Consider the following 22,258-nt stretch of genomic DNA (forward strand, 5'->3'; position numbering starts at 1 on the left):
ATATTAAAGGTTAAAGAAAATTTATTGACGTTTCAATTTCCACTTCGGAAATCGTTCTCAAAATACAAACATTAGTAAATTAAACAAATTTTGTGTTTTTGATTTCTTGGTGAAAAATTCTTCTTATAATTTAATTTTATCTGACTCATTATATTGACAATTTAGACATATATTATAAATTCTAAAGCAGACAACTTTAAAATTATATTACCAATATGGTTGAGTTGCGTTCCTGGGACATCTTTACTTGTAAGATAGTTTATTCGATTACATGAAATCAACTTTAACATGAGAATATCCGTCAGAAAGAAATCTAGCGAGTGATTAATCTTAAAAAAGACAATCACATGCCATGATGACAGTAAAATTTTCCTGTTAGTGATTCCATAGTAAATCATGAGGGAAAAACCAGGAAAAAACCTCATAATACTATCCCGACTTGGTAAGTATTTGGTCTTACATTTAGTTTACTTTCAATAAACACCAAATTCTGATTTTATATGTTTGTTATTTAATAAACTTAAATAATGTATCCTCGATATGTTACTGACTTACTAATACTGGTATTTTCCTCTTAATAACTTCCTCTTTTAATATGGGTAACCAGATCCTACTACATTCTGCCGAGGAATTTGCAACACAATTGGTCTCATTTAGCATAATTAGAGCCGCTCCTTATATTTTTTTCTTTTTACCATCCGTTTCTTTTAGGACTATACTTGAATCATTCTATTGAACCCTATGTTCATTATCCCATGCGTGTTTACATATTTGAGATCTATGAAATTCTCTATTTTTGAGCGGCTCTAATTATGCTAAATGAGACCAATTGTGTCGCAAATTCCTCGGCAGAATGTAGTAGGATCTGGTTACGCATATTAAAAGAGGAAGTTATTAAAAGGAAAATACCGGTATTAGTAAGTCAGTAACATATCGAGGATACATCATTTATGTTTTTTAAATAACAAACATATAAAATCAGAATTTGGTGTTTATTGAGAGTATACTAAATGTAAGACTAAATAACTACTAATGTATACTAAATGTATTATGAAGTTTTTCCCTCATAATGGATGATAATAATACTATGGAATCACTAACAGAAGAATTTTACTGTCATCATGGCATGCGATTGTCTTTTTTAAGATGAATCACTCGCTATGATTTTTTTATGACGGATATTCCCATGTTAAAGTTGATTTTATGTAATCGAATGAACTATCTTACAAGTAAAGTCGTCCCAGGAACGCAACTCAACAATATTGGCAATATTATTTTAAGGTCGTCTACTTTAAAATGTATAATTTATGTCTGAATTGTCAATATAAATGAATCAGATAAAATTAAATTATTAGAAGAATTTTTCATCAAGTAACAAAAAAACAAAATTTGTTTTTTTACTAATGTTTGTATTTTGAAAACGATTTCCGAAGTGGAAATCGTATTTCCATTTAAATAGTAATTAATTTAAAATGCCACAAGAAAATAGCTTCAAAACAATATATACAAGCATTAATTTTGTGATAATTGCTGATTCTCTCATTTAATTACTTACAATAAAACAGCTTTATACAAATAATTCCATACGCTTTCTAAGTCTACCATTCTAAAGCCAAAACTATTCTTCTTCTTAGTCCTTACCCTGATGTAGGCATCGTGATATCATGAAGCTATTACCTGATGTTCCTCCACGTCTTTCTGTCTTCTGCCATTATAGCACATTCTGACAATGAAGCGCCAATAGTAGCAACAATATTGCCTGTGTATCTTGTAGAAGATCTACCTCGACTTCTTTTATCTTCTACCTTTCCCTGGATGGTAAGATTTTTAATAGCATTTCTTCGAAGCACGTGTACAAAATAGCCCACTATTTGTTCTGATATTTGTATTCTTGGTCTTTCTTTATGCTTAGCTGGTTCAGTATAAAATCATTTGTTCTTCGGGCTACGCATGGTATTCTCAGCATTCGTCTTCAGCAGTACATCTCAAATACATCTATTTGCTTTTTGTCTTTATCCATAAGGGTCCAGCGTTCCGATGCATAAATGAAAACTTAATAAACTAGACTTCTTACTAGTCCCATTTTTGTATTGATAGTTATTTCATGGATTTTAAAATTTTTGTTAATGCGTTTTTTTGCGATTGCTGTCCGGCGCTTTATTACTTGGGTACAGCCACCCTTGTTAGTTATTAAAGAGCCCAGATACACAAATTTATCACAGCGATATTGTTTATCATGACCAGAAGATTTTGATTGTTAGCTCTGTTAGTTATCATGATTCTCATTTTATCTCTGTTTATTTGAAGACCAATCATTAAACTTACTTCTTCAATCCGTTGAAGATGACAGTGAATAAGTTCAACTTCGGAACTAGCGAACTGATAGTAATACTACCGTGCCAGTCCACAGTAGCTTGCTGCATTATTCGTTCCCTATATATGTTGAATAGAATTAGTATGCAGCATTGCAGATCCTTAGTGATCCTAAAACTTTCGGTTAGTTCCCCATTTATTGTAACTCTGGCATAATTGTTATTGTATAGGCTTTTAATTAGTTTAAGTTTACTTCAGGATTTTCCGTCAATAGTTAGTTCAAAAAATTTTCAACTCAATGACTTTCTCAAAAGGTTGACAATGGCAAACCATCTTCCAGGTTTTGTAGATTCAGATTTTCCACAATTTCTTCTCCATTACTATCGTTTTTTTAATCGCACCTAATGAAACACTTTTCAATTGTTTTGGTTGAAACGTCTCTTCATGCTGCCACAATCCAAATTAAGGCGTTAGCAATCGTTACGGACTTCTCCAGTTCAACCGTTGATAAAGAAAATTCTATAAATAATAATATTCTTCTCATCAAAAACTTTCTATACAGAAATTTAAAGTTTTTAATTATTTCTCGGTAGAACGGTTGACAATGTGCTATAGTATTAGGTGGCAAAAATATTATCGATATGTTAGATTAATTAATATCCGGATGGGATGTTGCGTTGTTTAATTAAAAGAGAATTTTTCTTTTTGACGTTGCATTTTTCTGTCAATTTGTGCAGCCAATCTGTCATAATATCTCTGTTCATCTAGGCCTTCTTGTTTTAGTATCAGTCGACTTGGAGTTAATCAACATAAAAATTTTTAAAACATCGAGGATTTTTACTTTACCAATCACCAAAGCTTTTCTTTTTCCCCATTTAAATTTGTACACAATAACAAGGTCAGCCTTTCTTTAGGAGATTTACCTCCAGTTTACTTTTTAATTGCGAAGTGTAAAAGTTTTACTTAGTAAAGCTTGATAATACAGACCAGTCTCGTCAGCGTTATAAATAGCTTCAAATAAACAGCCACTTACTAAATTTGGCAATTTTCTTTGTCACTCTGAAACGTCAAGGTTAATATTTGCACCTTCTCCAGCAATTGCTCTAAATTTAATGTTATATCTTAAGCAAAACTTCTCAAGCCAACCATTGGAAGCAAAATTCAAATTGAGTTCTTTCGGCGCCTCTAAAGCTCTTTCTTTTATTATCGGTCCAGATAATAGAATGTTCTTATTTCTCACTTTACAAAACCAATCGTATACTATAATATCGATGGCAAGACTTTCAGTTTTATTCATCTCTTTTTGTTTAACATTTCCACTTTCGATAAATTGTCGAAAAAGGTGTTACCTTTTTTTTGACTTCTTTGGAATTTATTTTGCATTAGCTTAATGGAAAGTGGAGCTCTCTGTCCACATTACTGCATGTGAAAACCTAGATATAATCAAAACAGTATATGTAAGTTAATTTGCTGTTGTATTAATTTTTTTATATTACATATTATCTCTATAATATGTCTTGTTTGATCGCTTTAGGGCTGCCAATAAATGTTGTCGATTCCTTGGTAATGCTCGGAAGAATGTTTCTAAAGATAAAGTTAGTAATTATAAATTATTTAATTATATAAATTTTATTTTTAAGGCTATCTGGATAATAACTTGGCCGATAAATTGTGCCTTTTTTCTAACAGTTCCTCATTGTGAAAAAGTGAAATCTGACAAATGGATCCCTGTTGCGTTCGTGATGTGTATTTTATGGATTGGTATGCTTTCTTACATTCTCTCATGGATGATAACAGTAATAGGTAAGCACGATACTAAACAATACTAAACTATATTATTATTATACAGTTTAAATGCGTAAACAATTTAAAATATATATTGTCATGACTGTAAATATTTTTTTTATATGGTGGTTTTTTAGGGGATACGTTGCGTATACCAGACTCGGTAATGGGTATATCATTTTTGGCTATTGGTGCAGGAGTCCCAGAAGCAGTATCGAGTATAGTAGTCGTTAAAAAAGGTAAAAGAACATGTTTATTTACATATACTTGTAGGGAGTATTATACTTTTTTAAATAAAGATTAATACATGTTTCTACGTTAAGTGAAAGCTAGTTCACAAATTCAATTAAATATTGTAAGATTTATATAATATTTATAATATACCTTCATTACTAGTCTCCTTTAAACATCATATCATTTTTACAATACGTGCTTTGTTAAGATTAATATTTATTAAAAACATTCACCCTATTATTACTTATCCTTTGGGATACTCAGATCATAATTTTTGTAAGAGTGAATAGACATGAGAAATAAGAATTACTGAATGTGATAAATTTAAAAATTTTTATAAATGTTAAATATTTTTTTGCCTCTGTCTATCTTGACTTTACTACCAGAACATGTATGTGAAATGTAAACATCATCATTTTATTTGAGTCGGGTACAGTTTTCAAGATTATACATATATTTTATATACAAACATTTGGTATGAATAATTATTAGTGGAAAACTTAAACAATAAAACTTACTATGCCCTGGTTAGTATTATATATGTGTAAGCACCCTGTCACTAGTAACCGTGAACGGAACTAGAGACAGGGCCAAGTAGTTGTCAGTTGTCATTCAGTAGTCCTTAGTTTTGGTCGATTTTAGGGAATGGCCATGTTTGGTTATTGTATTGGAATAAACGTTAAGTTGTAACCAATCTGAGTATTATTAATACATAACAGTTAGATTAGCTGAAATAAACATTCTTTGATTAAAAACAACGCTTCTTTGATTTTTCTCTTTTTACCATCCGTTTCTTTTTGTACTATATTTGAATCATCCCATTGAACCCTATGTTAATTATCCCATGCGTGTTTATATAATAAATAATAAATAAAATGTTTTAATTTCCGAAGTGGAAATTGTCAATAAACGTACTTTAACCTTTAATTGTGGCTTATTCCCATTTAAATATAGCTTATTATCATCATCATTGTGGACACAGCGCACCCACAATAGTCTTCATTCTTGGACGTATCGGTAAAAAAAAAAATTCATCAAATTGTGTTTTCATCAAAGTTGATAATGTTTTGAATTTGGTCGAGGATTGAGTTTTCTGAGGATTGAGTTTTCGGTTTCTGTTTTATTGAATCTGTCTAAATCAGTATTGAATATTGGAAGATTGTGCATTCATAAAGCTGTCTTGGAGGTATGAATAGTATTAGTATTTGAAAAGTTGATGGAATCTAATAAAGGAGATAATATTTGTGGTAATGTGAGTGTGTTATTGAATGCATTTTCTCGGGTAGGCTCTATGGGATTAATTAGATTTATTACCGTGTTACTCGAGTTAGCTCATATTCTTACAAAGTCTGAAAGTAGAAGTTGCTGCCTTCTTAAATGTAGTGGTGGATCTGAACACAAACACTTTCAGCGGGGCTTGATTTGAAAGCACCAAGACGTAGTCGTAGGTATTTTGAATCATGTTAAGAGAATTTAGTGAGGAGCTACTAGATGCCATATAAAGAATACTGCCATGGTTCAGCTCAGAGTGAAATAACACTCTATATATTTTAAGGAGAGATTATTCATCATCTCTCCAAGAGTAGCCAGCAAAAGATTTAAGTAAATTGATTCTTTGGAAACTGAATATACTAAGTTCCTGAATATGCTGTCTCCAAATAAGCTTTTTATTAAAAGTGATACCAAGAAGTGTCAGATAGTTAACTGTTTGTAAACGAAGTCCGTTTAGAGCTATAGAAGGTAGATTAATTATGTATATGCTTTTTGGTAAAGTGAATTGCTTTGGATTTACCAGCTGAAAACACATATCCAGCACGCGTAGACCAGGTGTCTATTTTGTTTATTGTATTTTGTAACAAAGTGCTGGTGGTAGCTGTGACTCTGCCTTATATATAACATATATCGAGTACCTGACTGGTAGTTCTATATATGAGTTAAAGTCATTCATGCTAAGTAACAATAAGGTAGTGCTTAAGACAGAACCTTGAGGTAAATCGTTATCCAAAGCATGTGGTTTTGATTTTTTTTCATTTGTTAATACTCCAAAAAATCGATTTGTTAAAAAAAATTTTAAAAATAAATAAATGTTACCAGTTAAATTATATTCTGTTAACTTTCTGATAATTAGAGGTATTTGTACAGTGTCAAAGGCACTTTGAATATATAAAGTTACTGCTATGACTTCACTTCTATTCGAAAATGTATTAAAAATGTGTAATGTGACCAAGTTATTTCTTCTTCTTCAACATTGACAGGACCTTCTTTTCTGGTCCGTTAGATATCAAATTGGATACCTTGCTTCGATATCGCAATTTTTTAGCCCCTCTTCTATTTTCTCATAAATACCGTATGAGCGTTTGTTTCTTTATTCCTATAGGTGCAGCAATCCATATATTTCGCTGTTTCTCATGATGTGACCAAGGCATTCGATTTTTGCTGTTTTTTGTTTTATAGAATATATTAAGAATACAAAGTCTTTTTGTATCCTAAATAAAACGTCCTGATTGGTAACGTGGTCGGTATAAAATATCTTTAAGATTCGACGATAAAGCCGCATTGCAAAAGCCTCAATTTTTTTGCAGCTGGCGTCTGTGAGAGTTTACAACTCAACTCCGTACAACAGTTATAAAACTTATAAGTTATTAAAATTTTTCAAAATACTGATACCACAATCAATATTGTTTAATTTTATTTGATTTTATTGTACAATTTACTTTATTAAACTGACACTATATTCCAAATCATTATCTTCGTTATGAGATACAAGAATTAACATGGGTCTAAAGTCGGTCTGACCTGATGCGACGGGACGCAGTGTACAGACAGAGTGTGCATATTTATCTGACGCGATATGTCGCGTTAGTACATTGTTAGAGAACATATTCGCAGTTGTTTTCCTCACTTCTTCAGTTAGTTTACTGACGGCTACAGAAAGAATCTACAGATTTTGAACCCGAGAATGACTATCTGGATACTTCCGAATCTTCCTTAAATAATCTAGATAGATTAAGACAAAATTACACACAGCAGGCTATGTATATTAGAAAGAAATATAGAGGTTATTTTGTACCAGATGGTGGAAGTGTTCCTTGGTAAATAGGTATACCCGCAAAGAATCCGTAAAGGAAAACAAAATACTTAATTAACCTTCTATAATAGATATATTGAAAAATTATAATTAATATTTTTTATACGTATCATCTCCAAAATTGTACAAAATGTCAAAACAAGCCTACTTTTATTCCAATAAATTCTATCCTAAGGTTTTTGTTCATTCGTTTTTAAATATTAAAAGTGTTTTAATCTATTTATATGATGATTTCTCAAAACACTGGTCAATTGTGTTATTTGCATATCGACGGCTGAAAGGCAAAAATGACCAAGCGACATTTGGCTAACTTTACAGTAGAGCGGTTTAAAGTTTGAAAATTTTGAAAAAAATTCATAAAACCTGATTTAGTGGTTATATTTGCATAATTCCAACGAACTTTAAATGCAGTTTAGATACTTTATAAACTGCCCTTTGTAGACTATCTATTTTTTTAATAGTTTATGAAATAGTGTCGGTTAGTAATATTTTCTGCTAAATCGCAACCAGTAAAAAGTTACCAACCGACTATATTTTTGTACCTTCAACTGGAAAAAAATACTGAAGGTGACTAATTTTTATTATCGGAACCTAGTAAAATTGACTAAACTTGATACACGTTTGACTGTATTTTCGGAAATAAGACCTATCCGAAAATCATTCAAGTTTTGTAACGAGTAAGATGGTTCAACTAGAAAACTAAAAAGTATAATATACAAGTAATTATTATATTACTAACAGATCTTACTTTGAATCGCGTCGTCTTTATCTATACGACATGCATGTATAATAAATTTCTCATTCGAAATATTACTGATTTCTAGGCATACTTACCACTTTGCAAATGTTAAGATATTAAGTAAATAATACCATTGACCTATTTATACAACAGTAAAATGATACTTTAAGGTGACGATTCAGCAGTGTGTATTTCCCAGATTTATTTATGACTTCTGGTTTTAATAATCCTTACTCGACATAACCCATTGAAAGATAAAAAACTGTGAGAACGAAATTTATTAATTAGTATGTGAAACTGAAGATAACGTCAGCAAATTTGTGGAATGTTTTTATTGAATGGATTTTATAATCAAACAAAATCTATAATTTGAAGCTATTTATAGACAAAGCCAAAAATATACAGGGTAAACTTTTTCTTTAAATTTAAACAATAAAATTTTCAGAGTTCTATAAGTAGGAAGCTGGTCTATAAGAGGTTAAGAAGGAAGTAAATAAAATAAAATAATTTATTTTTTTAGTAGTTTATTGAAATATATATTGTACCCAGCAATTAAAAAGATAAATCTAATGTAAAAATACAAATAAAAAATGGATATTACAATTATTTTTAAGTTTGAAGTCACAATTTTCAGTGGTATCTTAGATTCTATAAATGATCAAAATTAACCGTGGATAAAGAATAGTATCTAATAAGGTTTTTAATTAGTTACATTAGAACTACGTATGAAAGACACATTTAAACATCATATCTATTTTCATTTAAACATTTAAACATTTTTCATTTAAAACAAAAAATTTTTCATTTAAACATTTAAACATCATATCTATTATCAGAACATTCTTGAATTTTTTAAAAAGTTACAATAAGTTTTGAGTATCATCAGGTTCAACGTCTTCGATATCTGATTCTGGTAAAGTATCTTTTATATTTTCGGAATAAGGTAGATCAGTGAATTCGTTCTGGAAATGCCCGGGAATCACTTTTTCTTTACAAAGTTTAATGAGATCGTTATATTTGGCCTTTGTTATCGGTAGCCGTGATTGATAGCATGCCATTAGAGGTACTTTGGTCCTCGATTGTAATTCAACCTTACTCGATTGAGCAGATTTATTCATTGAATATTTTACTGTAACATTCAAGGGATCGCTTTTTTTAAAAGTTACTATTCTTATTTTACTGATTTTCCCAGTGAGATTACCTTTAAAGTACTTGTCAGACATAGAATCCCACTTATAAAAATCTTCAAAAGTGAGTTTTTCAACGTTATAAGGAAAGGGATCCTTTCGTGCTGTGCTGAACACTGTATACCATTGAGATGGTGTGTAAATAATAGTATTCTTTAGGTTTGCTTCAATGACAGCATGGACACTGTCTACTGGCATATACGTGTGGCCTGTAAGTAAGTAATTGATCTGAATTGTTTCTAAATTTTTACACTGTTGCAAAGTGGAGTGTAACATTGTCAAAACCACCCGATTCCGATTTTGTCCAGGGCAACAATCGCAATAAAGAAGTAAATTTTTGATGTTACCCCTTTGGTCAACCTTCATAATGTACCTATTGAGAATGGTGGATATCTCGTTCGCACCCCTTTTGCCGTGACTTTCATCCCAGTAATAACAAAAAACTTCTCGCGTTCCGTTTTCATAAAAGCATAAATTATACACTGCAAATTTTCGTGAATAATATAAGAGCATTGAATCACCATGTGGAGTGTTTAAGACTTTCTCCAAATCAAAACTCACACAAAGTGTATTAGGGTCTGTTTTGTGTATGTTTTTGTGTGTAGAAAAGCGGTTGTAACTCTCATTTTTCTCAACTTCATGGTCAGATTTTTCTTTTGCCTTTATTGGGTCTGAAATATTTTCCTGTTCGAATTTTAAGCACTTTAAACATTTATCTTTTTTGGGAATATGGAATCCTATATTAAACTCCTCAGTAAATATTCTACGATATACCCTCTCACTTACAAAATCGGTACCATTTTCTTCTGATTGTTTTTTGTATGTTCGGTAGAGATTAGTAATATTTTTATGTTCGTGTGATAAATACACTCTTGTAGAATCGTGTCGACAATAATGAGATGGTACTGCTGGTAAACTTTTGATGAAGTTGTACACTGATTGTATGGTAGCTGGTTTCGTTTTATTCGGAGGTAGGTGTTTTCCACGTAAATCCTTTTTTGCGCAACCCCAAGTAGAGTTCTTAACAGTGTGGTAAATAGATTTTGACGATATGTTTAGCGTGGCCGATAAGAATTGCAAGCAAACAACTCTTCTTCCTTCTCCTTCATTTATATGATACTTATAGGTTGCTTCTCGTTTAACAGTATCGGTCCGTTTACGTTTAATATCTTTTTTTTGACTTACGCTAACTAACCAATCTCTTCGACGATTAGCACAGAGTCCCCAAAAATGATCAAATACTTTTTGTCTTTTTTCAGTATCTATATTTTCACAGTTGTTTCCGCATCTTTTCCCAATGCAAGGGTTTGGTTCAACAGATTTGGGTTCAATAATCTTGCCGTCTTTTCGTTCATATTGTTGTCCGGATGCTCTTTTCTGTGAAAGCTCTTTTCTCGAATTTTTTTTCTTCATTCTGAAACCCTTTTCTGCTACCGTATCTTCATGAATGTCAGTAAAACTATTGTTGCACACTTTTGGTTTACATTTAGACTTAGTTTTCTTTGTTTTTCGTGTATTTGGCGATACCTCATCATCAGAAGAAAATGTGACTCCTGACCATTCTTCTGAATTTGAACTTTCACCACAATCAACAAATGTAGAAAAATCGTCATCCGATAGATAATCAATATACATTTTATCAGATTTGAACTTACGTTTACGACCGGTTTTAGACTTAATACACTCAGATCCACCAGCCTGAAAATCTCCCATTGTTGTAGAGTTAGTAGATTCAGCACTTATTTGAACATTAGGAAAAGTATTCATTTCTGACATATCTAATATACCTTTAGGGTTATTGTCTGTTGGCTCATTTTCTGGAATTCCAATTTGAACTAGCGAATAATCATCTGGTGGAGCTCTCTTCTGATCTTCGTGTTGATTTTCAGTTACAAGTTCTAGAACAGGCCCAGATGGTCCAGCGAATACCTCATCTATCAAAAAATTTTCAGTTATTGGACCAATGATATCGATTTTATCGTCAGCTGTAGGACTCCCAGTTAACGTCATTGAAAGATTATCGTCAGATACGGTCTCACTCTGAAAATAAAATCGTAATTAGTTATGCAGGGTGTTTCTTTGGGAAAGTAACATTACGTTAACTGAAGAAAAAGGACACTTAGGCGGTCTCAAAAATACCATACTTAATTGGTCTGACTTCATTAATAACAAAGATACCGATTGTTTTATCTATTTTGTCATTTTCTTGTTTGGTTCATGACTTTTTAACCACAGTGTATATTTAATTTAATGTACAGGGTGTTGTTTTTGGATCGAAACATTTTTTCAATATTTTTTAATCCGGACCTGGATTTTTTACAATTGTAAATAAGTTAATTGATTGTACTCATTAAAGAATATTTGCGTGCCAAATATAAAATAAATATACAGTGTGATTAAGAAGTTATGGACCAAACAAGAAAATGGCAAGATAGATAAAACACTCAGTATCTTTGTTATGTCAGTAATGAAGTCAGACCCATTAAGCATGGTATTTTTGAGACCGCATCTTTCTACAGTTAACGTATGTTATTTTCCCAATGAAACACCCTGTATGTAGTTAGTAACCAATAAAAAAGATCAAATACATGATAATAACTAAGAAAACAAACATACAACCGAGCATACATTTGGAAAATATACTGATAGAAAGGGTTGATAAACACAAATACTTAGGTACCTGTATTTCGGAAAAAAATGATCAAACAAAAGAAATAAGGAGCAGGATAGACATAGCAAGAAATGCATTTGTAAAAATTAAAACAGTTTTCTGCAACAAAGACCTTAGCTTAGAACTGGGACTAAGAGCTTTGAGATGCTACGTGTTTTCGATACTGCAATATAGACTTGAAAGCTGGACATTAAACCAAGAACACATAAATAAGCTAGAGTCATCTGAAATGTCGTGTTACCGAAGGATGCTTAGATTAGCATGGACATAGAAAAAAGAATGCGAAATAATAAACACAATAAAAATAAGAAAGTTACAATATCTATGGCACACAATATGAGGAGAAAGTGATATGAAATACTAAGACTGAAATACAGGGAAACATAAGAGGCGGAATGAGTATAAGAAGAAGGAGAGTGGCATGGTTGAAGAATTTAAGTGACTGGTTTAAATGCAGTTCTATATAACTCTTCAGAGCAGCGGTCGATATAGTAAAGATAGCGATGATGATATCCAACCTCAGATTAGGATATGGCACTTAAAGAAGAAGTTAGTAACACCAAACACTAATATAGTATTAGAAACACTAAAATATAATAAACACATGTACTTACCGAAGGTAAACCTTTGGTAGATGTCCCCGCGCTTGCCAAAGCTAGGTTTAGGATATTATGTGTCCGTTTTTTACTCTCCATTATAAATATGAAGAAAACAACACTGTTGATTCCAAAATATAATTGCTTATTAATTTCTTTATTCCAAAGTTCTAAGATTTAGTAATACCCAATCGTAAAAAATATCGATTTTAACTGTTGCACAATTCGAAGCACACTGATGGGTATTCTGTTATCTATAAATCAAACTATGGTTTGGAGCCCGTCTAAACGGCGCAGCGAAACAGGTTACGTGAAATCTTGTAAAATTTCCCTTTTAAGAAATGTTATTACATCTAAGCAAAAAAAACATAAAAAAACGGCAGGTAAAATATTACCAAGCGACAACTTCGACCTATTTTCGGTAGAAAGAAAGATCTATTCATCTTGTTTAAGAAAGTTACATCTCGATATAATTAACTAAATAAAAAATGTTATTCAATTAGTGTGCGAAAAAAAGTAATAAGTGATAAAAAAAATATTTTTGGGTCGAGTAAAATTTCTTAAGCAAATTAAAACTTTAGATATTGTTTGTAAAAAATCACTAGGCGCCCAAACATTTAAAATGAAATCTAATAAAAACTTACTAATTGTAAATGATTAAAATGGAAGAGGTACCAAATGAAAAAAACAAAAAGTTGTTCTTAAATTTACAAAATTCTAGTCGCTTGGTCGCCGAAAATTGTTAAAAATGTCGATTATTTTAAGTTACCAAGCGACAAAAAATTCATCGTAGCCACATGAGGATAGAACCAATCGACGCAGAAAAATTTTCTGATTCCAATGATATATATAACTCAATATCGCCCAAATTGGCGTTTGGTAACTTTTGCCTTTCAACCGTCGATATTATAGTTTGTAAAACAGTAATAATAATATACACTGCTCCAAGAAATTAACGCACCACTTTAAAACTTACCATATAACAGGAAAATATTAACTGAAAAAAAAGCATTTTATTTCGTTTTACTTTACTGTGTAGAACAAACATATTTAGATATGTTGTCGCAAACCATCTTCAATGTTCATACATTTAACACAATCTTAAAACAATTAACAACAAAATCTCTAATTCTAAAAATACAAATTGTTCAGCTTTTTTTGCTTAATAAGACGTATTTCCACCACTGCTACGAATGACAGCTTGGCATCGACGATTCATACTTAAAATAAACGGTCTTAAAGTATTCTGATCCAGTTCATTCCAAATTTGGACAAGACGTTGTTCCAGTTCCTGCAGAGTGTTTGGTTGATTAGGAAAATTCCGTAGACATCTACCAAGTAAGTCCCAAACATTCTCTATAGGATTGAGATCGGCACTATTCGCTGGCCATTCCATAACGTCGAATCCAACTTCCTCTAGATAATTTTGCAATATATCGTGCATTATCGTCCATTAGAACAAAATTTTCGCCAATATAAGGAGCAAATGGCACAACGTGGTCTTGAAGAACGTCAACGATATATCGGTGACCGTTGATGGTACCGTTATTCAAACCCCCAAGTCTGTACGACCCGTTAAAGAAACGCCACCCCAGACCATAACCGACCCCCCACCGAATAACTTCGTTCCTCGCATGTTACACTGTGCATACCGTTCCTTCTGACGTCGGTACACGCGAATACGCCTATCACAATTGTAAAGACAGAATCTGCTCTCATCTGTAAACAGAACTCTATTCCAATCAGCCTCCAACCAATGGATATGATTTCGTGCAAATTCTAAACGCGCTCTGCAATGAGCTACGGTCAAGGTTGGCCCTCTGGCAGGTATACGATTTACCAACTTATCTTCTAGAATAAGAATAAGTTGGGTGGATAGAGTCACGAATGTCGAGGTGTTGAGAAGAATAGGAAAAGATAAAGAGGTTTTAAATACAATTAAAGTCAGAAAACTGCAATATCTGGAAAATGTCATGAGGGGCGAGTGTTATAACTTGTTGCAATTAATAATGCAAGGAAGAATACAGGGTAGAAGGAGTCGCGGAAGAAGATGCATCTCCTGGTTAAACAATTTGAGAGCTTGGTTTAACTGCACTTCTGCTGACCTCTTTAGAGCAGCGGTATCGAAAGTGCGAATTGCCATGACAGTTGATGGCTTATGAAGAAGAAGAGACGTTGGCAAACAGTTTCACAGCTGATTCGAACATTATGAACATCTTCAAGTTGGGATTGTAAGCTTCTGGTAGTTACAAATCGTTGTCTTAGGGTGCGAAGTCGTAAAAAACGGTCTTGAACGGACGTTGTTATACGATATGGACCTTGTCCTGGACGCCTAGAGTGACTACCGGTCTCTCTCTACCGTTCCATCATTCGTGAGACCGATGTATGGTGTACGCCGAACCGTTCCCCTAAATGCCTGTAACTCCAACCTTCTTCGTGTAAAACCACTATTTGAGCACACTCTTCATTAGTAAAATTTTTCGATTCGCGTTGCATTTTGATTAAAACAATAGCAAAATGTTACCACCAAACAGCAATAGTTCACACAACGACTGAAAAATGACACTATCCTCTTATCGACATTAACAAATTTACAGCACCTTTGTTTTGTGTTCCTTAGAAACCGATTGAAACAAAAAAACAATACAAGTAACCTGACAAAAACATTCCAAATACATGGTATATTCCATACAAAATAAATACAATTAAATTTAAAACACCAATGAATCGCTTCTTTTGTTTTTGTAAATGGTGCGTTAATTTCTTGGAGTAGTGTATTATCTACTTTATTATTATCTACTACATCTATCTTATAGAACCATAGGATATCAATATTTTTAATTTTCATCATTTTTACTGAACATCAATCAAAAGTTTAGCAGGTTGTCGCTAGGCCTGCAAAATTTGACAAATAAAGCTGTCCAAAAAATAATGCAATTGGTTTAAAAAGCTTATCTATCGAATTTTGCAGGCGCAACGACGATAAAAAATAGGCAATATTAAAAAAACTAAAACATTATTAGCTTGGGCCATCTATGAATAAGCACTAAAAGTGTTGTAGCAAAACATAAGATGCACACATGGAAACACCATGCAATAAGTTATCCAGTACAGATAACTTTAATATTCAGCGTATTTATCTCGTCAATTTATCAATAGATGGCATATGAGTTAAAGTAAAAATCAATTAAATAAATATGTAGATGTAGAGTGTTATGATAATTATTAATAATAATTAAAATAATTATTTATAAAATTATAAATATATTAATTTTAATTTAATTATCAATAAAAAAATTTAGTTGTAATATTTATGTATGACAAAATATCCTTTTAGGAAAGGGTGCTATGGGAATTAGCAATTCTTTGGGGTCGAACACATTTGATATTTTGCTCTGCTTAGGAGTCCCTTGGTTATTAAAAGCAACTGTAGTTTCTACTAATAAATGGGTAAGTACATTTCTTTTTATCTAATTACAATTTAGTGTTGATATAACAACGATAACTGCCAGTTTGATTGGAGCCATTTAGCTTCCATTCGTTAAGCTAAATGGTCAGAAACTTTGACATTGAATTATGTTAAATACCTTGCGATAAACACGACAGAAGCATAACCTAGTTAAAACATTTATACTTATACCAAGAAAAAAAAGAATTGCGTACAAAGTTGCCATCCTCACTGGTTGGCTCATAATGGAAGAGAAAGTAGAAGAAAAAAGAGGTCCAGGAAGAAGAAAATACTTCTGGCTGAAGAATGTAAGAGACTAGACAGTCATGGACACACATTCGATACTAAGAACAGCTCAAGATAGAGAGCCTTTTGCTGTAGTTATAGCTACTCTCCCGTAATGAAGAAGGAACCTTAAGAAGAAGTGTAAACAGCATTCTATTTAAATTGATTTATTCAACAAAAAACATAATATAATATTATATTAATATTATTAAGACTAGTTATTTCTTTAATTAAGCATATTATGCTACAAGTGAGTGAAATATTCTTTTACTTGGTATTGGTGTTAAAGTTCAGTTATTAAAAATATAAGAATAAGATAAGTAAATATTATATAATTTTATAAAATGTATTCTTTGCGCCTATCCAATTTAGCAAATCGCTCTACGATTGCATTAATATTTAGAGAAATTTCAGAATGCACATTGATGAGTACTAAACCAGTTAACCTTTCCTCCGAAGTTCTATTTCTAAGCCAAGTCTTTAGACGCTTAAGCATAGAAACACTACGCTCTGCTGTTGCTGCGCTGACTGGCAGTGTATATAATATTTGCAGAAATATTCTAATATTTGGATACATATAAATATCGCAGTTTTTATAAATAAATAAATAAGCTTATCTCGCAAAAGATTAAATCCTAATGTCTAAGATGCTGGCCATGTCCATAGGCTTCCTAATAACCGCCTTGCCACGTTAATATGGGAGGAAGCCCCTACAGGAAGAAGGCCCTTAGGTCGTCCACGAATGCGATGGAGAGACAATTTATGGTCAGATCTAAGAACAATGGGGCTACCCACTGACCCAACTATTATGGGCGACCGTTCAAGATAGAAGCAAGTTGTGCAGTCAGCCAAAACCCACCCCAGGTTGTAGTGCTACGAGAAGAAGAATAAGAAAGTTTGCTAAAAACAGATTCAGCATTTGATCATTTATTTTAAACAATGCATTTAGTGTCCTCTATGGCCTCTATCTGTAGATTCAAATCTAATCTTGGTGACTGAAGAAGACCACTAAGAGATACATTTTTACCTAAAACATCACTAAGACAAACTACTGAAATGAGAAATTCTGGGCACCTAATAGTTTGCATTATTGAAAATGCATCAACTGATATTTTACTGTACCTCCACGTAGAAATCGTTTCAAGAGCGTTATATATTTTTATGATTGATTCGCCCTGAAATTGAAGATGATCTTCATACCTGTCAACCCAACGAGTTTCACAAATACCTTTGACAGCAGCCCCCAGTTCCTTTATTTGTATTCACTAACGTACCAGACAGAGCTAATGCAACAACAATATTCACTTTGATATTTATTATAGATAAATATAAAATGAAGTACACAGTCTCATCAATTATAATACATATTCAAATTCCAAACAACCAAACCAAAACTGAAGATAAGAAATACCTAATACAAAATAAAAATGTGCTGATTTCTTGCGAACAGTCATGTCACGTACATTGAATGAGCAATAATGTGTGGACGGTAATTCTATCTCATCGATAATAATCGAACGATTCTCTGGCACTCAAATGACGAATTGACAAAATTTGAAAATCGCGTAACTGTGAATTCGCGGAAGTCGGGGTAGCGTTAGTCGAGGTATTACTGTATTCAGAATTGTTGATTTTTTTAAAGAGCAATGTAAAAAGGCTTTCACATAATTCTACACTTACTCCTAGAATAAATGAGTTTGAGTCATTTCAGTTCTTGACTTCCTGCTTATAGGGTTTATGGGTTTTAAATTATTTTTTTTTAGGATTATTTGATTGATATTTAATTTTGTTTGGGAGGGGTCATGACCCCCGTGACCCTTTTCCCCTTGGATCCGCCACTGAGTACAGAAGGATCTAAGGGAACTTAAAAGAGAAAGAACCGAAAAAATGGAGAGAATATTACGAAACAAAAAAGAAAAAACGATTAAATTAAAACAAGAAAACAAGAGCCAGAAAAAAGGCAAAAGGGAAAGAGACAATCAACTCAAAAATTAACCACCAAAGAAATAGCCTATTATTTAATAACTATATTTTTTATAAAATACGAAGAAACCTTATATCCTGGTAACATAAAATACCTTAACAATAGAGTTGAATATTTGATCTAAATTATGGAAAAAAATCATCTGCAGTACAATAAATTGAAACTGACCTGTTAGACTAGCCGAAATTTAGTTTTCGCTAATGTTATATACTGAGTTTGAGTTTTTATTTACTTTTTATTCGATTATTTTTCCTTAATAAAAACCTTCTGTAAAGCCTGTTCCTTTATTATAAGCGTTCATCCGTTCATTAATTATTGATTTGCTTTTTCAGTTTTTTTAAAAAAAGTGTTGAATTTTTTTTCCGATATTAGGAATAAAAAAATAGAACTTAATAGGTAATCTGAAATTTTTTGTTTAATTGTGGGAGACACATTAATTCTGTTTGGAGATGGTTCGTAGTTGGGAGTCGCATACCATGCAGCAATTTGTATGCTTTTTGTTAGGTTATCTACAGCTGATTCCAGTTGGAGTTCTCTCTGGAGTTTTTCTTTTCTCTAAATTGGGACCAGTTAGTCCCAAAACGACAGAAAAACGACAATTACGTAAACATTGACAACAGTCAAAAACGGCAGAAAATAAGAAAAAACTTAACAAAGCAACAAAGGAATTAAAGGAATTAATCCATGAAGCAGATAACCATTAAATTCAAAAATATTTAGAAAATTTAACATCGACTGAAGCTACAGATTACTCACTCTGGAAAGCCACGAAAAAACTCAAACCGCCACAACAACATACCTCATTAATCAAAGATGAGGCAAACACCTGGGCTAGGAAGGACAACGAAAAAGCTGATCTTTTTGGCAAGCACCTTCAAAAAGTATTTACGCCATACCCTTCTACAGTATCTACAGAGGAAGAAACAGAACTAACCAGATTCCTAACAGCACCGCCTCAAATGGATCTGCCCCATACTAAATTTACAGTAAACCAAGTAAAACAAACAATAAATGAAGTCAACATCAAAAAAGCCCCTGGATTTGACCTAATCTCTGGCAATATTCTAAAAGAAGTCTCGGATAAGTGCATAAAACTAATAATATTTATATTTAATGCAATCCTGCGTCTAAACTACTTTCCTAGTTCATGAAAAGTGGCACAAATCATAATGATCCTCAAACCCGGGAATCATCATCATATAACGGGGGTCCTACGGCGATTGCCGCTTCCCGCATTTCAGCCTCCATCTTTTCCTATCTCTCCAATCTCCCTCTTCTAAGCCTCTAGATTGCATTGTTTTTGTAATTTCTCTTCTCCAGGAATTTGGTGGTCTTCCCCTTTTCCTTCTTTCTGGCGGAACATACATTAAGGCTTTCTTTGGCCATCGCTCCTCCTCCATTCTCATCACGTGACCATACCATTGTAATTGCCTTCCTTGTATTCTATCTGAAAGAGTATCTCTAATTCCTGTACGGTTTCGTATTTCCTCATTCCTGATTCTTTCCATTCTCGATACTCGACATGACCTTCTAAGATAATCCATTTCCACAACGTCTACTTTGCATCTTCATACCGGCCTATAAGCCTTCTGCCTATGATAAACAAACTCTTTGAAAAAATGTACGCAAAAAGGTTAAAAACGATAATAGACGAACATAAAATAATTCCAGAACATCAATTCGGTTTCCGAGACAAACACGAAACCATAGAACAAGTGCATAGGCTAGTCAACCAAATAAACAAGGATTTTAACGCAAAAAGATACTGTTCTGCTGCTTTCCTTGACATATCTTAGGCTTTTTACAAGGTATGGCACATGGGACTACAAATAAAATTAAAGAAGCTTCTACCCTATCCTCACTTCCAGCTCTTAAAATCCTACAAAAAAATAGACACTTCCTGGTAAAGCACGGTACCGAGCACACTAAGATATATCCTATTCACTCAGGCATCCCACAAGGCAGCGTTCTCGGCCCAATTCTATATCTTTTATACACAGCGGACATTCCAACATCTAGTACAACTACTGTTGCAACGTATGCGGATGACACTGCTATCATGGTATCCCACACAGATCCATAAACAGCATCAAGAAATCTTCAATCGAACCTAAATAGAATGCAGAAATGGATGAAAGTATGGCGCATCAAATCTAATAGAACTAAGTCAATACATGTTACATTCACGCTACGTAGAGAAACATGCCCCTCTGTATATATTGATAATTGTCTAATTCCTCAATCCGAGGACGCTAAATATCTTGGCATCCGAGGATGGCCGTCTAACTTGGAAAAAAACATATTTTTAACAAACGAAAACAGCTTGGACTTACGTTGAGAAATATGTATTGGGTCATTGGACGCAATTCAAAACTATATTTGGATAACAAAATTTTACTCTATAAGTCCATCCTTAATGGACTTATGGGATTCAGCTATGGGGCACTACTAGCGTCTCCAATACAAACATCTTACAGAGATTCCAAAACAAGGTGCTGCGTGCCATAGTCAATGCGCCATACTATGTATCCAACGAGGTGATTCAACACGATATCCCCCTAGAATCCGTGAAAGAAGCCATACAACGTTTTAGTGCTAAATACTGTGAAGTGGTAGCGCATCCTAATGCGTTTGCTCGACAACTAAATGTGCGGAACGTCTTTGAAGTGCGTAGACTAAAACGGCAATTGCCGTCCGACTTTTCCAACTGAACATAATAAGTGTATTCAAACTAATAAAATTTTAATTTTAGAATTGTAAAGAGGTTACTTAATGGAGTAACTCTCTACATGTCTGTATTTTTTACCATACCAAATGCTTAATGCCCAATGAGCAGATTGTTGTACTCAATGGACTTAATATAAAAAAGGTAATCTTGTCAGGAAGCCACATACAATTTAACTCCTTCACAACTAAAATACTTTTTTACTTGAAAAATTGATACCAAGTTAGATCAAGTATTGCTCCATTGGTGTTTATACCCAAGTTTATGGCAATGTATCAAAATTCAATGAACTAAATGTATCAATTTTGCATAAAAAGTGGAATTAACAATAATATTTTTATTTTACAGGTAAATATCAATTCTTCGGGACTTCAATACAGTACAGTCACTCTTCTAGTTACACTCATAGCGTTTTATTTTGCTTTAACTTGCAATAAATTTAAATTAGACAAATGGATTGGACTCTACTGTTTAATTATTTATATTCTATTTGTGATTTTAGCCACTTTAATAGAGCTGAATGTATTTTTTCCAGTTAATTCACCTACCTGTGGTAGATAGAATTGTATCATATTGGTATATTATATATGTTGGAGTATTTATAGATTATATTTTTCATAGAAATAATAAATCAAATATATTTTTGAAAGCAGTTTTACATTAAACAATGTAGTTGTGTAAGCCATAATTTATTTGGAAACCTGTAGTTAACAATCAACTTTAGCAACAAACTTTAAGTGACGATGTAACAATACTTAGCAGATTAGTATTTACAGAATAAATAAAATAAATTGCCTTGGATGTAAAATATATCAAAAAATAACTAACAATATAATATGTAGAAGATCTTTAAAAATTAAGAGGAGATAACGAATAAGTAAAGAAAGACTACGACTGTGAAGAAAACAATTTAAAAAAACGTCCACGTACGTTACAATGGTAGATGGCTACAGCATAGGTACAGTCTTTTTAACCTTAAATGCTGATGTGGTGCCCATGGTATAACAATGAACACAAGCTATGATATTGCACGACATTTGACAGCTGAGCCAGGCATGTGACGTAACAAATATCCCTCGGACACATTATTTGTAATGATAAGTTTAACGACTTTTTTTGCCATTGTAGCAATTTACCGCGTTTTTCCTTCAGTTAAAGCATTATAGTGTCTTGAAAAGTAAGTGTGGTGTTCAGTTGCTATTT

At 32.6% G+C, this 22,258-nt stretch overlaps 1 protein-coding gene across 2 annotated transcripts in view; it reads left to right on the forward strand.

Moving 5' to 3' along the window:
* The window catches only part of LOC140439507 (sodium/potassium/calcium exchanger 4-like), a 63,649-nt gene extending 41,935 nt beyond the window's left edge, over positions 1-21,714 (forward strand). The window contains exons 6-9 of one of the 2 annotated variants that reach the window (XM_072529468.1): positions 3,954-4,116; positions 4,236-4,337; positions 15,951-16,063; positions 21,404-21,714. In XM_072529468.1, coding sequence (XP_072385569.1) covers positions 3,954-4,116; positions 4,236-4,337; positions 15,951-16,063; positions 21,404-21,616 — 591 coding nt within the window. In that variant the 3' untranslated portion in view covers positions 21,617-21,714. The remainder of the gene's footprint in view (positions 1-3,953; positions 4,117-4,235; positions 4,338-15,950; positions 16,064-21,403) is intronic. The other variant, XM_072529469.1, reaches the window with a different exon arrangement.
* Positions 21,715-22,258: the final 544 nt, after the last annotated feature.

This window comes from Diabrotica undecimpunctata, chromosome 4 (assembly GCF_040954645.1).
Source record: "Diabrotica undecimpunctata isolate CICGRU chromosome 4, icDiaUnde3, whole genome shotgun sequence".
NCBI lineage: Eukaryota > Metazoa > Arthropoda > Insecta > Coleoptera > Chrysomelidae > Diabrotica > Diabrotica undecimpunctata.